Source organism: Salvelinus namaycush, chromosome 14, assembly GCF_016432855.1.
Source record: "Salvelinus namaycush isolate Seneca chromosome 14, SaNama_1.0, whole genome shotgun sequence".
NCBI classification, from domain to species: domain Eukaryota; kingdom Metazoa; phylum Chordata; class Actinopteri; order Salmoniformes; family Salmonidae; genus Salvelinus; species Salvelinus namaycush.
Window position 1 is genome coordinate 34555107 of NC_052320.1, and position 27098 is coordinate 34582204.

A 27098-nucleotide genomic window follows, 5' to 3' on the forward strand; every position below is an offset into this window, starting at 1 on the left:
TCCATTGGTCCTGCCAACGACATCATGAACTTTACCCAGTACTAGGATATTTTTGCCAAAAACCTGGTTGCCTCTGCCAGGAGGCTGAAACTTGGCTGTAAGTGGATCTTCCAGCAAGACAATAACCCCAAGCACACATCAAAATACACAAAGAAATGGTTAATTGGCCAGAAAGATCAACATTGTGCAATGGCCATATCAGTCTCCCGACTTGAAACCCATTGAAAACCTGTGGTTTGAATTGAAGAGGGCAGTCCATAAGCGCAGACAAAAGATATCAAGGATCTGGAAGGATCCTTTTAAAACGTTCTGTGCTGTGATCCTCGCAAGGTGAGGTATTGAATGGTATTGAAAACAGGGGTGTCAATGATTTCAACCCCCACCTTAAAATGTATATATTACTTATGAAACAAAATCTCTTTCTCTGAGCAATTGAATTAGTATAAAATAATATAATTTCCCAATTATTTATTTGCATAAAATATACAGTAGCTCAGAATTTTATTTATTTATTTTATATAGTCATTTTTGCTCATCTTTATCAAGGGTATCAATAATTTCAGACCCCACTGTATATCTATTGATATCACAAATACTGCATTTTACATATAAATAAATAAACACATCAAATAATTACTGCATATACTGTACATACATATTTACATAAATGTGTTTCTCTACACAAGCATCTAATTAAAACACAATATTAGCACAATCACCAACACAGTGCCTTCAGAATACATTCAATCAAGTGTCATCAGTCATTTTAGAGCGTTGCCTATAAAGTGTAAGGAGTTCAAGAGCCCATTTCTCAGCCCTCCCACCCCTCCTATCTCCCCAGCCCTTTTCCTCCTCCCAGCGTTCCTCGCCTCTCTTCTCTGATGTCATGAGAAGCTCCAGTAAAGCTCTGGTCCCATTCTGATGAACCCAGCAGGACCGTGGTTACCATAGTGATGAGCCAGCCAGGATGGGAGGGGGTAGAGGGTAGATAGTGACAGGGGAGCAGAGAGAGGGGTTGTGTGTTGGTGTGTCATCAAGCTGAAGCAGAAAGCCTCTCTTCGTCCCCAAAGAGACTGTGTAGTAGAGATCTCTGAAAGCCCTCCTCTGAAGACTCTGGAATCAGGAACTCCAACAGCAGGTCACAGATACAGTAGATCAGGTGCCTGTAGAGTCACCCAGACACAGAGAGAGGGGAGAGGTTACCACAGGTCAGACTGAAGTTGACATGGATCAAACGCTCAATGTTTGGTCTGTATGTGACATTGACATTTTAGGTTGAACAAACCTACTGTACACGCACACCAACATGCTAAAGCCAGTGATGATAGGGGGCTCACCGGTTGATGTTAGGGTCCTGCAGAGACGCCAGTGCCATATCCCAGCTCACCCTGTACTTCTCAGAACCCAGCATGTCAGCAATCAGGTCTACACACACAGACACACACACACATTAAAATGGCAATAAGGGGACAGTACAATGACCTAATACACCCGTGGTTCCCATACAGGTAGCCTAGCGGGGCGGCAGGTAGCCTAGCAGGGCGGCAGGTAGCCTCACCCTGTACTTCTCAGAACCCAGCATGTCAGCAAACAGGTCTACACACACACACAGACACACATTAAAATGGCAATAAGGGGACAGTACAATGACCTAATACACCTGTGGTTCCCATACAGGTAGCCTAGCGGGGCGGCAGGTAGCCTAGCAGGGCGGCAGGTAGCCTCACCCTGTACTTCTCAGAACCCAGCATGTCAGCAAACAGGTCTACACACACACACAGACACACACAGACACACATTAAAATGGCAATAAGGGGACAGTACAATGACCTAATACACCTGTGGTTCCCATACAGGTAGCCTAGCGGGGCGGCAGGTAACCTAGCGGGGCGGCAGGTAGCCTAGCGGGGCGGCAGGTAACCTAGCCGGGGGGCAGGTAACCTAGCGGGGCGGCAGGTAGCCTAGCGGGGCGGCAGGTAACCTAGCGGGGCGGCAGGTAGCCTAGCGGGGCGGCAGGTAGCCTAGCGGGGCGGCAGGTAGCCTAGCGGGGCTGCAGGTAGCCTAGCGGGGCTGCAGGTAACCTAGCGGGGCTGCAGGTAACCTAGCGGGGCTGCAGGTAACCTAGCGGGGCTGCAGGTAACCTAGCGGGGCTGCAGGTAACCTAGCGGGGCGGCAGGTAGCCTAGCGGGGCGGCAGGTAGCCTACCGGGGCGGCAGGTAGCCTAGCGGGGCGGCAGGTAGCCTAGCGGGGCGGCAGGTAGCCTCACCCTGTACTTCTCAGAACCCAGCATGTCAGCAATCAGGTCTACACACACACACAAACACACACACACATTAAAATGGCAATAAGGGGACAGTACAATGACCTAATACACCTGTGGTTCCCATACAGGTAACCTAGCGGGGTGGCAGGTAGCCTAGCGGGGCGGCAGGTAACCTAGCGGGGCGGCAGGTAGCCTAGCGGGGCGGCAGGTAGCCTAGCGGGGCGGCAGGTAGCCTAGTGCAGACACTGACCCGGTAGTAGCTGTGTGAGGCAGTGCAGACACTGACCCGGTAGTAGCTGTGTGAGGCAGTGCAGACACTGACCTGGTAGTAGCTGTGTGAGGCAGTGCAGACACTGACCTGGTAGTAGCTGTGTGAGGCAGTGCAGACACTGCTGCCTGGTCTCTTCTCTCTGGATGAGGCTGCGGTCAGGACGGGGCCCATCAGGGAGGACACCCCCGGGCCACACTGCCTCCTGCATCACCTGGAGGTAGATCACCCAGCAGGGAGCACTGGTCAGGTGGGCCATGCCCACGTCCAGCCACCTGGAGGGCAGGGATGGGGGTGAGGATAGACAAAAGCAACATGGAGGTCGGTAGACATATGTATACATGCACGTACATACACAATAGGGTGAGTCAAAAAGACAAGAGACGTGACATACACTGAGACACACGCATGCGCACACACACACATAAGAAAAAGGCACAAAACAAATGAGGACAGAAAGGATATGCAGAAGTGCATGCATACGTACACACAGTGAGCGGATTGTACAGTACATTCTCAGGTTAGTGGTTTTCATGATCAATCTTCTGGAGGCAGCTCTGCAGAGTGGTCACTAGCTGGCAAAGTCATGTCATCAAATCTGATTTTATACCTAACCTTAACCCTAACACACTGCTAACCTGAATTCCTAACAGCTGATTCATGCTTGATCCGGCAATGCTGTCCGGAGGCTCCGTATGGAGGGTGTGACGCAATCGCGGAGCCTCGGGAAGCTTGTGGAAGCCAAATCGTGCTCCACACCACATCGCCGTGCTCTCCCAAACTTTGTAACAATGCAGAGGGCTCCGTGTTGCTCCGTATTGACATGATTGGTTGATGGTAGATGGGGCCGGGAGGTCCTGTATAAACACAAACTCACTTCCTTGACAACTTCCTTCACAACAGCTCTGCGAAGCGCAAGAAGTATGAAGGCCTTGACTCCTGCAGAGGCCGTATCACCATAAATGCTGTATGGCCAATGACGAAGTCGGATTGACCATGCGACGCCTTTCATCCTAATATTAAATTAAGACCAAAAATCTCATAATTTTGTTCATGAATTTACAATATAGACAATTTGGACTTTGCAGCTGGCCTATCTTAAAACTTCTCTGCGCTACGGATCCCTTTAGCGGGATCATTTTCCTAAACAACCGCTGAATTGCAGGGCGCAAAATATTACTAAAAATATTTATAATCATGCAATCACAAGTGAAATATACCAAAACACAGCTTAGCTTGTTGTTAATCCACCTATCGTGTCAGATTTTGAAAATATGCTTTGCAGCGAAAGCAATCCAAGCTTTTGTGAGTGTATCAATCAATGCTACAACAGCTAGCCCCAAATTAGCATGGTCACGAAAGTCAGAAAAGCAATAAAATGAATCGCTTACCTTTGATAATCTTCAGATGTTTGCACTCACGAGACTCCCAGTTACACAATAAATGTTCTTTTTGTTCGATAAATATTACTTTTATAACAAAAAAACGCCATTTGGGTTGCGCGTTATGTTCAGAAAACCAAAGCCTTGTTCCGTTCGACGAAAATTCCAAAAAGTATCCGTAATGTTCGTAGAAACATGTCAAATGTTTTTTATAATCAATCATCAGGTTGTTTTTAACAAACATAATCGATAATATTTAAACCGGACCGTAACCTATTCAATAAAAGAGAGAAAGAAAATGGAGAGCTACCCCTCTCGCGCGCAGGAACTAATCAAAGGACACCTGACTAGTTTTGAAAAATCTCGCTCATTTTTCAAAATAAAAGCCTGAAACTATGTCTAAAGCCTGGTCACAGCCTGAGGAAGCCATTGGAAAAGGAATCTGGTTGATATCCCTTTAAATGGAAGAAAGACGGGCAAGGAAACACAGATAAAAAAAATAAAAAAAACACTTCCGGTTTAGATTTCCTCAGGTTTTCGCCTGCAGAATCAGTTTTGTTATACTCACAGACAATATTTTGACCGTTTTGGAAACTTTGGAGTGTTTTCTATCCTAATCTGTAAATTATATGCATATTCTACGATCTGGACCTGAGAAATAGTCCGTTTACCTTGGGAACGTTATTTAAAAATATATATATAATCTGACCCCTAGCGTCAACCCAGTCTGTATTGTTCTAGGTTGATCTAATTACGTGTTTAAACTGTTTAGACTTCCTGCTCTCGGGCTGTAAAACAAGCCTCTTATCCACAGTACTACAGCCTCCTGCTGCTCTTTGTGCGCTACTGGAAGAGGACGACGACAACTCTCCCTCCCTCCCTCCCTCCCTCCCTCCCTCCCTCTGTGTACTCTCTGTTCAGGCCCAAATAGCATTCTAGTTTGCTCAGTTTTTTTGATAATTCTTTCCAATGTGTCAAGTAATTATCTTTTAGTTTTCTCATGATTTGGTGGGGTCTAATTGTGTTGCTGTCCTGGGGCTCTGTGGGGTCTGTTTGTGTTTGTGATCAGAGCCCCAGGACCAGCTTGCTTATGGGACTCTTCTCTAGGTTCATCTCTCTGTAGGTGATGGCTTTGTTATGGAAGGTTTGGAAATCGCTTCCTTTTAGGTGCTTGTAGAATTTAACGTCTCTTTTCTGGATTTTGATATTTAGCGGGTATCGGCCTAATTCTGCTCTGCATGCATTATTTGGTATTTTACGTTGTACACTGAGGATATTCTTGCAGAAATCTGCATGCAGAATCTCAATTTGGTGTTTGTCCCATTTTGTGAATTCTTGGATGGTGAGCGGACCCCAGACCTCACAACTATAAAGGGCAATGGGTTCTATAACTGATTAAAGTATTTTTAGCCAGATCCTAATCGGTATGTCAAATTTTATGTTCCTTTTGATGGCATAGAATGCCCTTCTTGCCTTGTCTCTCAGATCGTTCACAGCTCTCGCTCTCTCTCCACTCTCTCTCTCTCCGCTCACTCTCTCTCGCTCACTCTCTCTCGCTCACTCTCCTCTCACTCTCTCTCCGCTCACTCTCCTCTCACTCTCTCTCCGCTCACTCTCTCTCTCTCCGCTCACTCTCTCTCTCGGATCACTCTCTCTCGCACTCTCCGCTCACTCTCTCTCGCGCTCTCTCCGATCACTCTCTCTCGCGCTCTCCGCTCACTCTCTCTCGTTCTCTCCGCTCACTCTCTCTCCGCTCACTCTCTCTCTCGCTCTCTCCGATCACTCTCTCTCACGCTCTCCGCTCACTCTCTCTCTCGCTCTCTCCGATCACTCTCTCTCGCGCTCTCCGATCACTCTCTCTCGCGCTCTCCGCTCACTCTCTCTCGCGCTCTTCGCTCACTCTCTCTCGTTCTCTCCGCTCACTCTCTCTCGTTCTCTCCGTTCACTCTCTCTCGCTCTCTCCGCTCACTCTCTCTCGCTCTCTCTCGCTTTCTCCGCTCACTCTCTCTCCCTATCTCCGCTCACTCTCTCTCCCTATCTCCGCTCACTCTCTCTCCCTATCTCCGCTCACTCGCTCTCCCTATCTCCACTCACTCTCTCTCGCTCTCTCCACTCTCACTGAACGGGGAGGGGGACATTAATAAAAGCTAGCAGGCTCAGTGACATAATGCCCATGGCATTCTAATATGGGTCATCGTACGTACACTATGTAATGTTGTGTGTTTGAATGACTGTGTATCTCTACGGCAATCCATACGTGTGTGTCTAAATGACTGTTTTTAAGCATGTTTTTAAGATGTTGTCACGTTCCTGACCTGTTTTATGTTATTTTTGTATGTGTTTAGTTGGTCAGGGCGTGAGTTGGGGTGGGCATTCTATGTTTGGTGTTTCTATGTTTAGGTCACTTGTAATCAGCCTTATATGGTTCTCAATCAGAGACAGGTGTTTGACGTTTTCCTCTGATTGAGAACCATATATAGGTTGGCTGTTCACACTGTTTGTTTGTGGGTGATTGTCTTCCGTGTCTGTGTCTATGCACCACACGGGACTGTTTCGGTTTGTTTGTTCGTTCGTTCGTTTTGTTGTAGTCTGTACCTGTTCGTGCGTTCTTCGTGTTACATGTAAGTTCTCATAGTTCAGGTCTGTCTACGTTTTTGTTTTGTTATTTTGTAATCATTTTCAAGTGTTCTTCGTGTTTCGTCTTCGTCTGTAAATAAATCATTATGTATTCACAACCCGCTGCATTTTGGTCCTCCGATCCTTCTCTCCTCTCCTCGTCCGAGGAGGAGGAAGATCTAGACACCCGTTACAGATGTCTTTCTTTACAAATAGCGATCTGAGAATAAATATCCCCATAACGCATTTTACAAGAAATCTGCCAATATATTGTATATCAGCCAACTGAATAGAAGATAAGAACCCCAAGAATCCCTTGTGCTGTAGTCTATTCATGTCAACAGCATAATTCAGATAAGAAAAGATTCCTTAAAATATTCCGATGATGGTGAAATGCTTCATAATGTTAGGATATGCTGCCTAGCAACAAATACCATTCTCTTTAAGATGCTGTTTTTTTATACCACAATTGCACAATTTGTACACAGAAATACTTTTCATGACAACATAGTGTTTCCACACACTGTTACAATGAAGTGAGCAACATTCAAACTAGTGGCAACTGAGCTGCCACCAACTTTTAACAGGGCACATCCATTTGGCCATACAGGTGAAGGTGTTCACATTACAGTCAGTTTGTATCTCTGATAATACGGCTATGTGGTTCAAATTGCTGTGGTTCTAATCTCTCATGGAAAAATTCTGCGTGTAAACCGAAAGAATCTGTCGGGACTGAATTGCATGCACAGAAAAAGAGCAGCAGTAGTTCTGGTGTTTGGGTTTTTCATCTCTGGTTATTTGAACAAATCATTTTGCAGGTGTTAGCATCTTTCGAATTTCGGAAGGGGACGGAACATTGGGCTGTAACTTACAAAGAGAAAGGGGGGAGCTCCTCATTCCGGTTCCACTCTTTGTTCTAGCATTTCTTGATATCTTCTCTTTACATGTATGGACACAGAACTTAATCGAGCAGCTGACCAATTACATGAGACTTTAGTTCTGGGTTAACCAAGATTACTTTGGGTGGAAGGCTGTCTACAGCCAGGATGACTACAAGTAGATACCAGATGTTAATGTCTCGGTGATGTCTTCATAATTACACAATTTGTAAACAAAAAGGTACTTTTCACGATAATGTCCTTCCGCGCATCTATTTGCACAGGTAAAGGTGTTTACTGTCATTGCATCTGTCTGATAATACTATACAGACTCTGTGGTTGAGACAGTCTGCAGGATGACTACTACTAGGAAATGTCTCTGTGCCGTCTCATCTCTCCCCTGCCTCTCTCCCCCCACTGGTTGTGTGAAAAGACACACCTCAGCAGCTCATCATCCCCAGGACAGTCGGGACTTTCCCAGCAGCACTGTGTCTGGTCTAGCCTGGAGGTGTAATCTAGCCCTATTGTCGGGCTTCTGGCTTGTATGAACTGGACGGACGCCTCTCACTCGAGAATGGGTTGGGCAGATAGAGACACACAGCCCAGGCAGCCCGTCTGTTGAAAGTACCTTGAAAATTCCAAGCCACCTGTGGGCCAGCCCCTTGTGTGCAGTGCCCTTTGACACCTAAGGGTTGCACCAGTGATAACGCAGGGGCCTGATGTAAGAGTGAATCGAATGGAGCCCTGTCCTGCTCTGCGTTTAGCATTATGAACCCAACCCAACCCCATGGCTGACCTAAACCACCTGCTCATCTCACACCCAAATGCAATGGCCTGGTCTCTGATGTCATATCCTGTCACAGAACCCAGTGCAGTGGTGCAACAAATATATTTCTATTTTATCATATTTTTACATTTTAGTCATTTAGGAGACACTCTTTTCCAGAGCAACTAGGGTTTAGTGACTTGCTCAAGGGCACCGACAGATTTTTCACCTAGTCGGCTCGGGGATTCGAACCAACACCTTTTGGTTACTGGCCCAACACGCTTAACCGCTAGGGCCAGCATATGGCTAGGACTAGGTCTAAGGCATGGAAAATAAGATTCTGACATAAAAGCAATGGAAATTGCAAGAGTAATGCTTTATATGCCATTCAATATTAAATATCAAGTCATTTCATTCTGAAACTCCAAACCTTCCTCAATGTTCTGTGGCCATACTTCTACAGATGTGTGCTGCCTCCTAGAGGTAGAAAGTGACATTGCGACAGGAACTTTATGGATCCCAGTGCAGGTACTGCAGACTGTAGTCTGTACCTGATTGATTGATGATTGATATAATTTATTTAAGTGTCATACACCTACTGGTGCAAGGCCCACATGGGACACCACAGAACAAAATAACATTTGACAAATGAAATGCATAAAATAATCATGGCCAGTACAGCGACCATCGAGCCACACTACACAAACAGTACATTTCTCCTTCTCCTCCAGGCATTATGAACAAACTCAGCCATCTCAAACACACCTTGTGTGGAAAAAAAATTCTAGCCTCTGTTCATCCTGTACCCAGAATAATTCAGTGTTATCACAAATAGTTTTTTCTTCAGATAGTCATACAGAGGGCAATAAAACACTAAATGGATTTAGTTTTAGATTTCCCCGAGATCACATAGTAGGCAAATTCTCTCCTCTTCAGACACTCAAATCTACCCGTATCTATAGCCAGAGGGAGGGTGCTGGATCAGAGTTGTGCACAAACGGACTTTTGTTAGAATCAGGTAAGCATATGGTTCAGGGCTGTAGTTATTTTTGATAAGAGTGTACGTTCTAAGTTTAGGTTTAAACCAAACATCAACTGCCCATTTTTCCTTGTGGATCAGAAAAGGCTTGTCCTTGATTTGGTTACCACCACATGGTCATTTGTTCCTGGATATATACTGCAAATCAGTTTCACAAAAAATAGATAACAATTATCTAGCCCACAGATAGTTATGAGTAAGGTCCCACCTTGTTTTGTGATTATGTGTCTGTTTCATAGACGTAACATGTCAACTTTTTGCCTAACCACACATGGTTCTCAACCCATATCACAGATGGCCAGGTTTGGAGTCAGTTTGTGCACACCAAGAAAGCAGTGGATTGCTCTGTTTTGAACATTGTTACAATTAGTACCCACTTTGGAACCCCACACCCCAGTAGCATAGTCCATCACTGGACACACAAAATGTATACGGCCGAGAATAAGCACGGACCCTAAGTCTCTGCCTGCAGAATCTGCCTGTGATCTGATGCCATCTTCAAAGGTCATGTGCTCATCCAGAGTGAAACCAAGGTATTTATAGAGCCCAGTGTAGAATAATGGGGTTGTACCAAAACAAAAGTTATGTGCACTTCGCTGCACGCCCTTCTTTCTGAAATTAACAATCTGGGTCCTCTCTTGATTTATCGCTAGTCTCCAGTTAGCACACCATAAACTAACAATATTCAACATATTCTGGGGGTCATCTTCGGTCCCGGTAAGGAGAACTACTTCATCAGCATATACAACAAGATCCCAGGAATATATCCGCAACTTTAACACCAAGTTTAGCATGTTTGATTTGTAGGGCTAAATCATTAACATGTAGTGGGAAATAAGTGGGCGAGAGTACGTCTCCCTGTTTTACACCGTAAGGGGTTGGAGACCCGCCAGTCCTGAGGTCATTGACCTAAACACAGGCAACTGGAGGCCGATAAAGAGCTTTGATTGTATCATAGAATATTCCGTTAATTCCCATTTTAATTAGTCTAAAAGCAAGAAGGTCTCTATTCACCCAATTAAAAGCCTTCTGAAAACCAATAAAACAGGCAAAAGTTGTCTCTCTCTCTTGAATTCTAGCCAGGATCACTGTGGAGACAGTATAGATATGGTCTATACAGGCCCTGGCTTTCCAAAAGCCATTTTGTTCATCAGCAAGCTGACCAGACAGTTTTAGGTACAGCTGCTATGAACAATCACTGGCTTCCTGCTTCCAGCCAAGGTAGAAATAGGCTATATCCGAAATGGCACCCTATTCACTACGACCTACATAGTTCGCTATTTTTGACAAGGGCCCTTTGGGGAATAGGGTGCCATTTCAGACACAGTCATAGTGTAGCTTCTGGCCGAGCTAACAGGCCTCAGCTCTTCCGTTAGCATACTGATTCTCCAAGCCTGGGCTGCCTGGGTCACAGGAACCTTCCACGAGCTGATTAAAATGTGGACGCCATTCAGGAATCACTCACTTACTGAGAAACGGGCTCGTTGCTGCTAACAAAAGAAAACTGCCCAAAAGTAGTCAACAAGACAGGACCATACTGCAGGCATTGTGCCCTCGGTGATGCGTTGGGCTGACTGCACCTCCCTCTGGAGAGCCATGCGGTTTTGGGCGGTGCAGTTACCATACCAGGCGGTGATGCAGCCTAACAGAATGCTACCGATGGTGCATCTGTAGAAGTTCGTGAGGGTCTTAAGGGCTATGCCAAATTTCTTCTGCCTCCTGAGGTTGAAGAGGTGCTGTTGTGCCTTATTCAACACGGTGTCAGTGTGGTGGGACCATTTCATGTCCTTGGTGATGTGCACATCAAAGAATTTGAAGCTTTTGACCCTCTCCACTGCGACCCCACCGATGTGGATAGGGGCATGCTCTCTCTGCTGTCTAGTGTAGTTCATGATCAGCTCCTTAATTTCTTTTAAGTTGAGGGAGAGGTTATTTTCCCGTCACCACTCCTCCAGAGCTCTAACCTCCTCCCTGTACGCTGTCTCGTTGTTGTTGGTGATCAGGACTACCATTGTTGTGTCGTCAGCATTCTTGATTCTCTCTATGTCTCTCGGTCTCTCTCTACATCACCATTTGGCCAAATGGTGGTATTGTGCCTTGACCACCATACCTGACTGGCTTGACAGCCCAGTTCAGACAGAGGGTATGGTGAAGAGGTTCTGTAACCTAAAATGGTAGCAACCTGTCTACTTGTCTAGTTTGTGTGTGTGTGTGTTGAACAGCTATCACTAGCCGGCCACCGCCCGATACTCTGCCCAGCACCTCAGAGACTGCTGCCCTATGTATAGAGAGACATTGGTCACTTTAACAATGTTTACATACTGTTTTACCCACTTTATATGTACATACTGTATTCTCGTCATAGCTCATCCTGTATAACTACTGCTGTACAGACCTTTTCTATTCATATACTGTCCATACACACACCATTTATATATATTTATATTACAGACTCTGCTATTGCTCTTTCTGATATTGCTTGTCCTGAAATGTATTTTTTTGGGGATTATGTGTGTATTTTTATTGTATTGCTAGATATAATTGCACTGTTGGAGCTAGAAACATACTGTAAGCATTTTGTTGCCTGCAATAATGTGGGTGCTCACGAGATTTGGTTCTGGGTCCTGGGATTACATAAAATAATGAACATGAACTATGAGCTGCATTTCACATCCCAGGGTTACATTAGTTTCAGAATCAAATATTTAAAGTTAGAGGTCATACTGAAAAGGTTTTAGGCATCTTTCATCCTGAAAGATCTTTCATCCTATCATTATCCTCATCTTCAAATTAGCAAAGCACCACCACATTCTGATCGAGTCTGACTGACTACCTTCGTGGACAGACCTAATCAACTGCCATGTTATCCCTCTCCAATATAAGGTCTTCCCAAGTCATTTTAGGTCAAATATTTATGTAAATGTTTTCACATGTCAACTTCCTCTGCATGTCTAAATCTTTTAACGTGTCATGCTGTTGTTTCCGTGTGTCTGGCCAAATAAAGTATCGGCTTGTTAAAAAGACTATTGGAGGGGGCTGGGGTGTAGTTCATGCACAGAGCATACTCTTTCCATATCACTGAAAACATCCAGTTCCCCAGACTTTGACGTCAATCCCTGGATGCTGAGATAGTAAATTCACAGGAAAGATATGGCCAAGGATTACTGCGATTCTTGCAAAGTGGCTATACAATAACTACATGGCATACGGGTGTCTAGACTAGAGCGTTTCATTTTTTCACCGTTTTGTCGTGGAACCATTGATCAACTGTCTTGCTTGTTACAAGAGTTGAATCTATTGCAAACACAGAACGCTGCAATACAAGTGTTCTTAGTTCAGATGAATCTAGATATAAACTCAACAGTGAACAAGGATTGGACAAAAACAATACGACAAGTAATACTTCATTTAAAGAAAGGTCATGAAGACAAGTCCATATTTGGGTACATGCAGAGCCTTTGTCTGATAAAGTCAGAGCCTGTCTGTCTGTGCTTACTTGAATGGCTACAAAACACATCTAATGACAGATTATCCTAGGAATGTGACTCAATGTTGCACTTGTAGCTGTGTACATGATCAGATCTATCTGTCAATAATCAGAATAACTATCAGACACAGGTGTGACTCTTGTCTCACATCCATGGTGCTGATATTGTTCTTCCCTCCTGCCAAAGTGCATTACAGAAATGACTGACACAATGTGGTCATTCATTTAAAGGAGTGCAGAGCAGAGCTGGAAGTTTGTATCTCAATATCAAATCCTTTCTGGGTAACAATTAAGTACCTTACTCTTTTCAATTAAAATGGTAATAATAATAAACAAATAGCTTCTTAGCAAAGCGCAATTTCTCAAGCAAGACTTTTGCTAGAACTGTCTGGAAGTGGTCTGAGTGGGGAGGGGAAAACTGAAAACAAGCTGTTAATGGCAGAGAACTTTTGAACTGTCTTTCTTATTGGTCTGTTAACACATTTTAGGCCAAAGCTCCATCCCATCAAAGCAGGCTGAAATTTTAGCCTCTTACACTAAAAGGGCAACCATCATAATTTTGACAATTTCAGAGATTTATTCGAACCACATATTGAGAAAATATATATAAAACACAGAAAAATCGACATTTTCACTGCACTGGGCCTTTTAAGCTCCGTCATCAACTATACTACCACCAATTACTGGCCATAACAACAGATTTTCTGTTCTCCTACGTACCCCAGACAGGTTAAAGCACAACATCATTTTTGTATAATTATTCTACTAAACAATGAACAGTTCTATGAACAGTGAACAGGCCTGAATACTAAGACTGACGGTCTACTAAACTAATCTCAACAGTCAATACGTGTTTTTTCCCCTCCAGACATGAAAGGAAATGGTATTTCATAACAGCATTTAACATAGCCAAGTTATAGAGAAAAATAATCCCTTTCTGAATGAACAGCCTTTTGAAATTATTAATCAAATCCATATTACAAAAAACGTATTTTTGGAGCGAAACTTGGACACTTATATCAAGCATTATTCGACTGATGAAAAACCCTCTTACTTAATACCTCAGCAAACCATTCCTGGAAATACAAAGAGAACACAATGGCTGGATGTTCTGCTGAAGACCTGTCAAGATCCACAGAGCGGTAGGAACCCTCCCCACACTACACCCATCTCCTAGCCCAGGGGTTCCCGTTCACTCAGGTCCCCCTTCCAGCATTGGGGAACATCCCGCGCCTACGCGTGCCACATCTATTTCTATGTCTATTAAGCTGTTCACACCCCTCTTGTTGGTGGAGAGAACATTTTGCAGGTTTAAAGCATTTTTTTTGTTGCAGTTCTATACATTTAGCCATTTCTAATGTGTATTCATGTGATAATTGAGTGACTCAAACAATTACACCAAAATCTATGCGCTAACAAACCTAGCTAAAAAACTGACCCGCGCCCCTCCCCCTGCACCCCCCAGTTTGGGAACCACTCCTCTAAGGTATGCAATGACTGACGTGACAAGAGGAAAACTGACGATACACTTCCCAATTTAGAAATGGCACTTTATGCCTTCTACTATTCATACTTTCAAGAGTAAGTTGAAAACCACTGTCCTAGCTAACTAGCTAACCTAAATGACTGTATGGATCAAATTGTGTTCTTGCCACAATCTAACCAAAATGTGTACTTATTACAGGGGTCATATTAAGTATGAGGTACCACATCTGACTAGGGAAGTCTTGCTCCTGACAGTGTAAAGTTGATTCTGTGACAGAAGATGCAATGGGTTAAAGTGCCCTGAATTACTAAGTAAACTGACTGACAACCCCATATGTACAAGATGAGTGATTTGTTTCTTCTAGCTGCTAGTGGAGCAAAGGGCCACGCGCAATATAAAAGATGAGTATGAAGGACCAACTGTTCTTTACTGTTGAAGTCTATGTTCTAGTCTATGATGAGGGAGTGGTATGGTCTGCTTCCCTGTTCTAGTCTATGATGAGGGAGTGGTATGGTCTGCTTCCCTGTTCTAGTCTATGATGAGGGAGTGGTATGGTCTGCTTCCCTGTTCTGGTCTATGATGAGGGAGTGGTATGGTCTGCTTCCCTGTTCTACTCTATGATGAGGGAGGGGTATGGTCTGCTTCCCTGTTCTAGTCTATGATGAGGGAGTGGTATGGTCTGCTTCCCTGTTCTGGTCTATGATGAGGGAGTGGTATGGTCTGCTTCCCTGTTCTAGTCTATGATGAGGGAGTGGTATGGTCTGCTTCCCTGTTCTACTCTATGATGAGGGAGTGGTATGGTCTGCTTCCCTGTTCTGGTCTATGATGAGGGAGTGGTATGGTCTGCTTCCCTGTTCTAGTCTATGATGAGGGAGTGGTATGGTCTGCTTCCCTGTTCTACTCTATGATGAGGGAGGGGTATGGTCTGCTTCCCTGTTCTAGTCTATGATGAGGGAGTGGTATGGTCTGCTTCCCTGTTCTACTCTATGATGAGGGAGGGGTATGGTCTGCTTCCCTGTTCTACTCTATGATGAGGGAGGGGTATGGTCTGCTTCCCTGTTCTGGTCTATGATGAGGGAGTGGTATGGTCTGCTTCCCTGTTCTAGTCTATGATGAGGGAGTGGTATGGTCTGCTTCCCTGTTCTACTCTATGATGAGGGAGGGGTATGGTCTGCTTCCCTGTTCTAATCTATGATGAGGGAGTGGTATGGTCTGCTTCCCTGTTCTGGTCTATGATGAGGGAGTGGTATGGTCTGCTTCCCTGTTCTAGTCTATGATGAGGGAGTGGTATGGTCTGCTTCCCTGTTCTACTCTATGATGAGGGAGGGGTATGGTCTGCTTCCCTGTTCTAATCTATGATGAGGGAGTGGTATGGTCTGCTTCCCTGTTCTGGTCTATGATGAGGGAGTGGTATGGTCTGCTTCCCTGTTCTACTCTATGAAGATGACGGTATGATATGGTGTGATACCTCTCAATGAAGGTGCCAAACAGCAGTCTGATGGTCTTCTGTATGTTCTCAGTGCACAGCCAGCTCCACTGGTCCTTCATCAGCAGACACAGGATGCTCAGAGCTACGTCTGCCACGGCCGTGTCTGCACGAACACACATCACAGTCAGATTCACACATATAAGCACGCACGCACGCAACAGAATACAAAACCTGAACTTGACGAAGATACAAATACTGGGAGATGATTCTGGAACACGAATAACAGAAAGGCAAACAGAGCCAGATAGCCTCAAACAGATAGTCAACACCGTTTCCTCAAAACAGTGGTGTGGTACTGGCCTACAGAGGCTGTGCAAGGTTACTACCACCCGCTGGCCATTACATGCTCATAGATGATCTCATTTGGAAAGTTTATAATTATGATAATAATGTCTGTTTTTGCACTGAGACGGTCCTTAGATATTCAGTCAACTGTATGACGGTCCTTCATGTCAGAGAATAATAGGTTGATAACGCAAGCCCGTGTAGACGTTAGAAAAAGTGTACCTGTCCCTCGAGGTTTTCTCTCCCGACCCCCACCTCCCTTCCTGTCTTTGCCAGGTAGCACGCTGAACCTCCTCTCGTCAGCCTCCTTCTCCTGGGGAGCATAGAGCAGAGCCTCCTGGTCCTTTATAAAGCCCTCCAGACCAGACAGGGACAGGCCATGGAACACCTGCAGAAACAGACCAGGGCACAGGAATGAATGAGTGAATTAATGGATGGATGGATGGACGGGTTGAGTGAGTGAGTGCACTCAAACAGACAGTTAGATGACATTAATATTAAATGATTATTCATTGATACTCATTGCTATGAAACTTCCATGGTTAACTTACAGTGCTCCCTTCATTGAAGCAGTATATGACTTTGGGCTGGATTTCAGGTATATTGAGAGTAGGGGCGACTTTACTGGAGAACCTCAGCCGGACAGACCTGACACAACAAGCAACAATTAACAAACACATTACACAAAACTAGATAGTGTCACGTTCCTGACCTGTTTTCCTTTGTCATGTATTTGTTTTAGTTGGTCAGGGTGTGAGTTGGGTGGGTTGGTCTAGGTTTGATTTTCTATGTTGGGATTTTGTGTTCGGCCTGGTATGATTCTCAATCAGAGACAGCTGTCAATCGTTGTCCCTGATTGAGAATCATACTAAGGCAGCCAGGGTTTCACTTGTGTTTTGTGGGTGTTTGTTCCTGTGGAGGTTTTGTTGCCACACAGGACGGTTTCGGTTTTGTCACGTTGGTTGTTTTTGTATTTTGAAGTGTTTTGTTGATTTTCATTAAAAGAATGAACACTAACCACTCTGCGTGTTGGTCCCCACCTTCTGTCAGCGAGGACAGCCGTAACAGAAACACCCACCACAAGAGGACCAAGCGGAGTGGAGAAGGGCAGCGACAGCAGCAGAGACAGACAGAGAAATGGACATGGGAAGACGTCTTGAACGGCAAGGGTTGCTACACATGGGAGGAGATCCTGGCTGGAAAGGATCGCCTCCCATGGGAACAGCTGGAGGCAGCGAGGAGAGCAGAGGCAACCGGAGAGAGGAACCGGAGGTATGAGGGTACGCGGCTAGCACGGAAGCCCGAGAGGCTCACCCAAAAATTTCTTGGGGGGGGGGGCTAAAGGGGAGTGTGGTGAAGCCGGGTTGGATACCTGAGCCAACTCCCCGGGCTTACCGTGGAGTGAGAGGGCGTCGTACTGGTCAGACACCGTGTTATGCGGTGGAGCGCACGGTGTCCCCAGTACGCGTGCTTAGCCCAGTGCGGGCTATTCCACCTTGCCGCACTGGGAGGGCTAGGTTGGGCATCGAGCCGGGTGCCATGAAGCCGGCCCAACATATCTGGCCTCCAGTACGTCTCCTCGGGCCGGCGTACATGGCACCAGCCTTACAGGTGGTGTCCCCGGTTCGCCTGCATAGCCCAGTGCGGGCTATTCCACCTCGCCGCACTGGCAGGGCTACGGGGACCATTCAACCTGGTAGGGTTGGGGAGGCTCGGTGCTCAAGAGCGCGTGTCCTCCTTCACGGTCCGGTATATCCGGCGCCACCTTCCCACCCCAGCCCAGTACCATCAGTGCCAACACCAGGCACCAGGCTTCCAGTGCGTTTCCAGAGCCCTGTTCCTCCTCCACGCACTCTCCCTGTGGTGCGTGTCTCCAGCCCAGTGCCTCCAGTTCCGGCACCACGCACCAGGCCTACTGTGCGCCTCAGCAGGTCAGAGTCGGCCGTCTGCCCAACGCCGCCTGCGCTGCTTGCCTGCTCAGCGCTGCCTGAACTGTCTGCCTGCCCAGCGTGGTCTGAACTGTCTGCTTGCCCAGCGCTGCCCGTCTGTCCCGAGCCTTCAGAGCCGTCCAGCCAGGACCAGCCAGAGCCGTCCAGCCAGGACCAGCCAGAGCCGTCCAGCCAGGACCAGCCAGAGCCGTCCAGCCAGGACCAGCCAGAGCCGTCCAGCCAGGACCAGCCAGAGCCGTCCAGCCAGGACCAGCCAGAGCCAGCCAGCCAGGAGCTGCCAGCCAGCCAGGATCCGCCAGAGCCTTCCGCCAGCCAGGATCCGCCAGAGCCTTCCGCCAGCCAGGATCCGCCAGAGCCTTCCGCCAGCCAGGATCCGCCAGAGCCTTCCGCCAGCCAGGATCCGCCAGAGCCTTCCGCCAGCCAGGATCCGCCAGAGCCAGCTAGCCAGGATCCGCCCCTCAGTCAGGTGCTACCCCTCAGTCAGGTGCTACCCCTCAGTCAGGTGCTACCCCTCAGTCAGGTGCTACCCCTCAGTCAGGTGCTACCCCTCAGTCTGTTACTGCCCTTTGGAATAGTGGGATTGACATGGAGGGTGAATATTGGGAGGAGGCCACGGAAGCGGGGGTTGACTATGGTGGGGTGGGGACCACGACCAGCGCCAGAGCCGCCACCGTGGACAGACGCCCACCCAGACCCTCCCCTAGACTTTGTGCTGGTGCGCCCGGAGTTCGCACCTTAAGGGGGGGGTTCTGTCACGTTCCTGACCTGTTTTCCTTTGTCATGTATTTGTTTTAGTTGGTCAGGGTGTGAGTTGGGTGGGTTGGTCTAGGTTTGATTTTCTATGTTGGGATTTTGTGTTCGGCCTGGTATGATTCTCAATCAGAAACAGCTGTCAATCGTTGTCCCTGATTGAGAATCATACTAAGGCAGCCAGGGTTTCACTTGTGTTTTGTGGGTGTTTGTTCCTGTGGAGGTTTTGTTGCCACACAGGACGGTTTCGGTTTTGTCACGTTGGTTGTTTTTGTATTTTGAAGTGTTTTGTTGATTTTCATTAAAAGAATGAACACTAACCACTCTGCGTTTTGGTCCCCACCTTCTGTCAGCGAGGACAGCCGTAACAGATAGTTTGACTTTAATGTCATATAAGCAGTTACAAAGAACACATTTTTTTCCTAAAGCAGCTTTCAATTTCATATGTGCATTGAAAACTACAGCGAGTGGTTTACAGGTGTTTTAATTAGTATTTCAAGAGAGACATGATAGTGAAAAGCTTTGGCCAGGTCGTACATATGTGACATTTAGAGAAAGAGAAGACACAGAGAGGGGGAGGAGAGAGAGAGAGAGTGAGAACAGAGTGAGTGAGTGAGTGAGTGAAAAGACACAGAGAGGGGGAAGAGAGAGAGGGAGTACAGAGTGAGTGAGTGAGAGAGAGAAATGGAGAAAAAAAGACTCCCACCTCTTCCTTCCTTCTGGGGCATTCCTCGCATCAGCAGGCTCTCCATCCAGGTCATCCTCAGCACGAGGGAATGCTGTCTTCAGAGTGTCTACAGCATTTGCCATCATCTACAGTAAACGCCAATAACCAGGCCCAGGAGGACACAGCACACAAACAGCACCAAGGTTAGCTTCCCGAAAAAACAGGTCACCAGAAACCACATTCTATCATCTCTCACCTCTCCCTTTTCATGTTTTTAGGTCAAGTGATCATGCACTGTTTTTATTTCATAACCGCGACAGTTGTGACACTGAAAACGCTAAGTCACCTTATCAATTCTGGACATAACAAATGGTTTCTTCTCGAAGGCTGTGCTGGCGTCTGTGTGAAGAGCCAGGAACTCCTGCATCTCGTCGCTGTTGGCCGTCTCAGGGATGGTACACAGTTGCTAGAGAAAAACAAAACGGAGTGATCAGATACAATGCAACAGTCACATTTCAAAAACATACAAATCAGGAAATGATTCACCTTGTTAGATAAACAATACAAATCCTACTTTAAGAAAGGTATCCAGCTGTCCTTTTCGAACTTCCACCTTGTCAATATCTGGGTTTCCAAATGGAAGATCAGGGAAAATCTTCTTGGGTCCCTTGACATCTGAAATGGAAAAGATACAAACACCCTTTGGTGAGAATAAAATATCCATACAGCACATGTAAGACTTCATCTACGCTATAAATGATTTGTTTTGACTGAATATAATGTACAGCTGCCAGCTTGGGTTCGAATCTGTTCTACTGCTCTTTCAGCACTCTCTCGTACCCTTCACCGAAATCTCTCTCTAGCCAAAAAACATACAAAATACTTAAAAAAAATATATAGAATTGGACTTCTTACTCTTAATCATCTTCTTGAGGTCAGGCTTCTCCTCCAGGCGTGTCTGCAGGTGGAGGAACTCGCTGTAGCGCCGGTTCACAGTGTGATAGGCTACAGGTTGTAGAGTACCTAGGCTCTCTGAGTCAACCACTGTCTCATACTGGGGAAGAACAACGGTTACAGATTGACTGGGAAAGTTTAATAAGACTAGTCCAATGTTCACATTTCAAGATCGATATGAAAAGGTATTAAAAAGGTAAGGAAGTGTACACTAATGTCCGGTACTGTCACAAGTGATTCGTCTAGCATTGTACCTTATGATAAAAAGAGTCACAGGTCTATGTGTTACATTGTTGCTATCCCTGCCTTTAGAGACCATGACTGCGTAAGCATTCAAGCACTGACCTGTTAAATGTCATGTCAAAATGTATATTTCCGACTAAATAGATGTATTTATCATGAGAGGGCCATAAACAAAACCTAGTAATGCTTATACTGCCAGAATGATTAAAATCCCAACTTTCTGGTATAAAAAAAAAAAATTGCTGAGGTGTAGTCAATTTTGAGACACACACTCAAGTACACAGTACAACTATGATAAAAATGTGAAAATATGAAATATTTGATGTATTTCTTATTCAACACTGTATGAATAAGCTTTGAAATGACTTATATGCTTTCTAAATATAGTATAATCAAATTATAAAACGACTAAGATTTCACCTTCCTTATAACTGCAAAATACATATTTGTATGTTTAGTGTTCGAGAACATGTGCATTTTCTAAAGGCTTCTTGATTAAAACTTCTGCCCTCACCCTTCTAAACATCGGACAGGGCTTTAGCTTGGCTTACTGAACTCATTAGGAACTTACCTTTCATCTCATATTAATCTTGTCTGTCTATGACAAACCCAAAATGTTTTTTGTTTAAAATCTATTAATTATTTTAAGATTACATTGAAAAGGTTGGCAATAAAAAAATCGATCTGTGAATGTGCTAGCTAGAGCGATAAAACCACTCTCTCCTGCTCCTCTAGGATCTACAGGTGTTTCCACATATAGTCCTCTTTAAAAGAACCGATCTCAGTCCTCTTTAAAGTGAACTCTGGGGTAATAAAAAGCTAAATACATCAGGGCAGTATTCACACTTCCCTTGACTTTGAACTATTTTGCCAGTTCATGTCACCTATTTTGTGGTGTGAGTCCTCTTTGCATTCACATTGCTATGTTCAGAAAGGAACCAAGATCTTTTTCCAGCATTCACTCAATGCACTCTGGATTTTTACAAAGTGCAGGACAAGCCATTCCATTAGATCGTGTTATCAGACAGCTAGATAATTACATTTTGGAAGCTAATAGACAGAATTTAGTTAAAAGATGAGACATAATAATTATAAACATAAGATAATATTAACATGTAAATATTATTGGTAACAGAATAAATTGCAGAAGAATACTGCAGATTAAATAATGCTGTGATGTAAAAGGTGCATAAAAAGGGAGAAATTCAGATACAGTGCATTTGGAAAGTATTCAGACCCCTTGACTTTTTCGTCTTTTTGATACATTACAACCTTATTCTCAAATGTATTTTTTATAATATTCTTCATCAATCTACAAACAATAACCCATAATGACAAAGCGCAAACTTTTTTTGGAACAGAAATACCTTACTTACATAAGTATTCAGACCCTTTGCTATGAGACTCAAAATTGAGCTCTTGTGCATCCTGTTTCCATTGATCATCTTTGAGATGTTTCCACAACTTGATTGGAGTCCACCTGTGGTAAATTCGATTGACATGCTTTGGAAAGGCACACACCTGTCTATATAAGGTCCCACAGTTGACAGTGCATGTCATAGCAAAAACCAAGCCACGAGGTCAAAGAAATTGTCTGTAGAGCTACGAGACAGGTTTGTGTTGAGGCACAGATCTCGGGAAGGATACCAAAATATTACTGCAGCGTTGAAGGTCCCCAAGAACACAGTGGCCTCCATTATTCTTAAATGGAAGAAGTTTGGAACCACCAAGACTCTTCCTAGAGCAGGCCACACGGCAAAACTGAACAATCAGGGGAGAGGGGCCTTGGTCAGGGAGGTGACAAAGAACCCAATGGTCACTCTGACAGAGCTCCAGAGTTCCTCTGATGAGATGGAAGAACCTTCCAGAAGGACAACCATCTCTGCAGCACTCCACCAATCAGGCCTTTACGGTAGAGTGGCCAGACGGAAGCCACTCCTCAGTAAAAGGCACATGACAGCCCGCTTGGAGTTTGCCAAAAAGGCACCTAAAGTACTAAAGGACACCTAAAGAAACAAGATTCTCTGGTCTGATGAAACCAAGGTTGAACTCTATGGCCTGAATGCCAAGCGTCACGTTTGGAGGAAACCTGGCACCATCCCTACAGTGAAGCATGGTGGTAGCAGCATCATGTTGTGGGGATTTTTTCAGAGGCAGGGACTAGGAGACTAGTCAGGATCGAGGGAAAGAAGAACGGAGCAAAGTACAGAGAGATCCTTGATGAAGTCCTGAGCGTTCTGGAGCAGGTTCTCAACAGGACAACAACCCTAAGCACACAGCCAAGACACCGCAGGAGTGGCTTCGGGACAAGTCTCTGAATGTCCTTGAGTGGCATTTTAGAATAATGCTGTAACGTAACAAAATGTGGTAAAAGTCGAGGGGTCTGAATACTTTCCAAATGCACTGTATGAAGTATTTGTTTGAGCACTATCCACACGCGACATAGTTCAATGTGACTATATATCAGCAGAATCTACTTTTTCGTTTTTTTAAATTGCCGCCGTCTTGGAGCTAGAATTGGGATAATGTATACTGTGCTAATGCCAATCCAAAAAAGAGTAACAGAGCGCACTGTACAATATGGCGAACTTAGCAAATTAGGTGTTTCTGGTAAGTACATGGGGGCCGTCCTCCATTTTTATGCACCTTCGCCATTGAAACTTTAACATCCAATGTAGGCTACTGCCCCTTTAAGAGGCTAGCATTGATTTTGTAGTCAATGCTATCCGGAATCCTTGGGACGTTCCAACCCTAAATCCCAACCCTAACCTTAACCATAACCATGACCTAACCCCAATCCCAACCCTACCATTTTAAATGCCAACTTCATATGGGGTAACGTAACTACATAGGGTCGTAACTACATATGAGGACACCGAGGTCCGGACCACTGTAATTACTCAGAATAAAAATACATTAATTATTATTATTCTTTGAAAAATTAGGAACTCAGTTAGCTCAATTTACTGTTGAGAGTTAGAATAATAGAATACACCAGGGGCAATATGTCATCCACTGACAGTCACTCAATTAGCCCATGTCAGTAAAAACATTTAAGATCGCTAAATTAATCTAGCCACCTATCTAAACTTGTAGTAATGATGGTAATTTACTGACTGGGCACACTGTGCACGTGCCCAGGGGCCCTGACCTCCAGGGGGCCCCATTGATTTTGTTAGTCACTCTCATTCAGATATCATATTAATATGGCATAAGTCATGACAAAAAGTGTAGAATTGCAGGAAATTAGCTTTAAAACTGCAACAATGTCTCCCGACCCCATGGTAAAACGTGTAGAATTGCAAGAAATGTTCTGTAAAGCAAACTCGTTTGTTTTCTTTTGTTAAAGATCCAGTGCACTCAAAAACGTGATTTTTCTGTGTTTTCTATGTATACAGTACCAGTCAAAAGTTTGGACACACCTACTCATTCAAGGGTTTGAATGAGTAGGTGTGAGCACTAACAAGTACTCAGCATATGTGGGAACTCCTTCAAGACTATTGGAACTTGTAAAGGAAAGTATGGTTTATTCCGATGGGCGAGGGAGAAAAAAACTTGTAGTATTGATTGATCACCATTTGGATTTCACCGTTACATGCCAATTAGCTAACGTAACGGCAAGCCGGTGTGAATGACCGGTGTGTAACGGTGTTGTATCGAGCTCCTTCCCACTGGGCAGCTGTATCACGTCGCTGGCAGTAGCCAATTTGTTCCATCCGAATACAGTATTTCGAGTAGCCTACACTAAAACTAACTTGTAATATTGGTAGTAAGTAACCGTCTGAATGTTATCGTGATACAGCTCAACGGGGAAAGTTAGTGCTGCAAGCCGGAAACACAACACAGGGCACAGTAGGAGAGGGAAGTACAGTAGCTAGATAGTGTAGCCAATATAGTAGGACAGGGTGACAGCTAAATGTATTCTAGTACAACTACGGTATTATTAACGTCTACATTTTATTTGTTTTACTCCGCTGAAAAACGAATGATTCTAAACTCCCGAATCCCAACTTAGACAGGAAAGTTTCAAATCCTCACTGAAGTTTCTAGCCACAATAATTAAAGTTAACTAGCTAGCTGGGGAGGGCTCATTACGACAACTGACTGAACTAGCCTCTCCCGTGACAGCTAGGGCTATCGCTGAATGCAAGCCATTTCGATTGACTGTTTCCACAGATCGATTTATATGCAGAAATGTCGGTCAGAACCGGTACCAGAACCACGCTAGTCCCCTCTTTAGGGGGATTTATATCTAACCTGGTTTTACACTGTGTTAGACATAATGTCTTACCTTTACGGTGTATAGAGTATAGGGGTGTGAGCCAGTGCTGCGATGCTCCTTGGCTGTCACAGCACCAGTGATTCTCAGGTTCTGGATAAGGACGGGTCCATCTGGGCTGCTGAGGGGTTCGAAGCTGAAGGGGGTCAGACACAGCCTCCCCGGAGGGACAGGGCAGCGTGGGTGCAGCTCTTCCGCCATGCCCGCTGGCCAATGGGGCTGATCGGACACCTGCATCTCAAGATTTTAGCAAAGCCATTCATAGCAATTTGTAACCTTATTTATTCTACATCAATACTTTGTATTGTTTTATACTTATATACAATTTAAATAACTGTTTAAGAAAATGTAGGAATGCTGAAAGACCAATAAACTAACTAACAAGCAAACAAATAAACAAACAAACCTTGGGTCCCAGGACCTTCAAGTTGCCGAAGCATCCAGGCGGCTCGTCTTCAAACACACTGCAGAAGTTGGTAGGGGAGGTACAGTCACAGAAGCTGTCTGTCTGGTCCTCCTCAGAGTCCATCTGGTCTAGGGACTCCACAGAGAGCTGATTGGATTCTGTCGATGGGGACTCCAGGTCCGAGTCCACACCCTGATACAGGCGGCTGCCACCGCTGCAGGACCTCAGCAGATCCATAGACACATGACAACTGTTTATTTTGATCGATGAACCAATGCATGGCATTGGCAGGATCGCCCCACAGTACTGCCGTGTTTCCTCCTTCAGATCTGGCACTGCCGTATGGTAGGACTCCATGGATTCCAGGGAGTCTGGAGTGGCTGGCTTGGGAGGAGTGGGGCTGTTGCTGGACTCGTTCTGGTCTCTCGGAGTCTGGAGCCAGGAGGTAGAACGGGTCCGAGTCCAGAGCTCCTGCTGGGTCTGACTCCTGTGCAGCTGGACTAGAGTATCAGGGAGCTCATCGAGGGACTCATCCGGTGATTCTTTGGCTTTGGTGAACAAGTCCACAATGGTGAGATTGAGCCAGTCAGGATCGGACACCCTACTGACCAGTGGGAGGAGGACGTTACAGGTGATCAACTCCCCCACCATGTATCTCCCTGTCCTGGTCTCCAGGTGAGGGAACGGGACCAGGACTTGCATTAGGAGGTCCACTACGGCCCGGGAATAGCTGAGCTCCGTAGCTGGACTAGCCAGGGCTGGGTGGGGGGCATCTGCCTGGCTATACAACTCCCACAGGCTGGGGGTGCTGGAGCGGTCTCTGTCCTGCATCCCCAGCCGTGCCTCTGCCTGCGTCATCATCTCCCTGGCTGTCATATAGCTCTGCAGGTGGCAGCCACACAGCTCCAAGGTCCTCTGGACCAGCGCTCTCCTGTCCACGCACCGAGCCCTCTCCTTCAGCTCCATCACTGAATCCAACATGGCGTCCCGCATAATGTGCTCAAACTCCCCCAGCCCCTCCTCCTCGGTCAGCATGGTGTGGTACCAGGACGACACAAAGTCTCGGATGGCTTTATGCACAGCGCTGTGGATCTCGTGGTCCAGCCTCCATTCGCTCTCAGGCGAGTGGAGGGCCGGCTGTGATCTACCCAGGGGGACGAAGTGCTCCAGGTGTAGCAGGCTGTTGGCATCCAGGGCAGCGCGGGACCCCAGCCAGCCACCCAGGACCACCAGCAGGCTGGTGAAGAGACAGAGGAGCCACACGTTCACCAGGAGGTGGAAGAGGACCATCCATGCTACTAGCACCCCCAACACCACAAGCCTCCGCTGGCCCAGTAATTCTGAGAGGGCCCAGTGGTTAGGGTTAGGACCAGAACCCTCTGGTGGAAGCATTCCCCTCAGTGCTGAGACCTGAGTTAAAAATCAAGTAATAGCAATCAATACACACCTCAATCAAATATCTGTATACCTTAATTTGAGGACATTGGTGATTTCTTTCAGATAATATCATTTTAAAATTCATAGACTTGATTTGCAGGGAGAGAAACTGATACTCACAGACCTGGGTTGAAAACAATCATTCAAAATGCACACTTCAAGCAATAGGTGGTGGCAAGGCTCCAGTTGTTTTTAGATACCTCTACCTGAGATATAACAAAACACAAGCATGTTTTTTCAAATCTATAAATGTCTCTCATCAATTAAATGGATGGTTGTGTAAATATATTTTACTGCAAAGGTGGTTAAATTGATAGATATTGTGTGACACCCCCTAAACTCAAAAGTGCAGAATAATGCCTGGTTGGAGGGGGGATGTGCCACATAAGCTTACAGTATGTAATACAATATTACAAGCTCTGATATTGCTCAAATTTGGAATACAAGGGTTGTC

General features: G+C 45.6%; 1 protein-coding gene across 1 annotated transcript; it reads right to left on the minus strand.

The window, feature by feature from the left end:
- Positions 1–537: 537 nt before the first annotated feature.
- On the minus strand, positions 538–26599 carry snx19a (sorting nexin 19a). Its single transcript, XM_039007463.1, has 12 exons — positions 25208–26599; positions 24814–25032; positions 20241–20379; positions 19900–20000; positions 19672–19791; positions 19365–19471; positions 16511–16607; positions 16182–16347; positions 15654–15777; positions 2622–2806; positions 1338–1425; positions 538–1163 (listed from the first exon to the last, which is right to left on the minus strand). The coding sequence occupies exons 1-12, from the start codon at positions 26597–26599 to the stop codon at positions 1034–1036; spliced, it is 2868 nt and encodes a 955-aa protein (XP_038863391.1). The 3' UTR covers positions 538–1033.
- Positions 26600–27098: the final 499 nt, after the last annotated feature.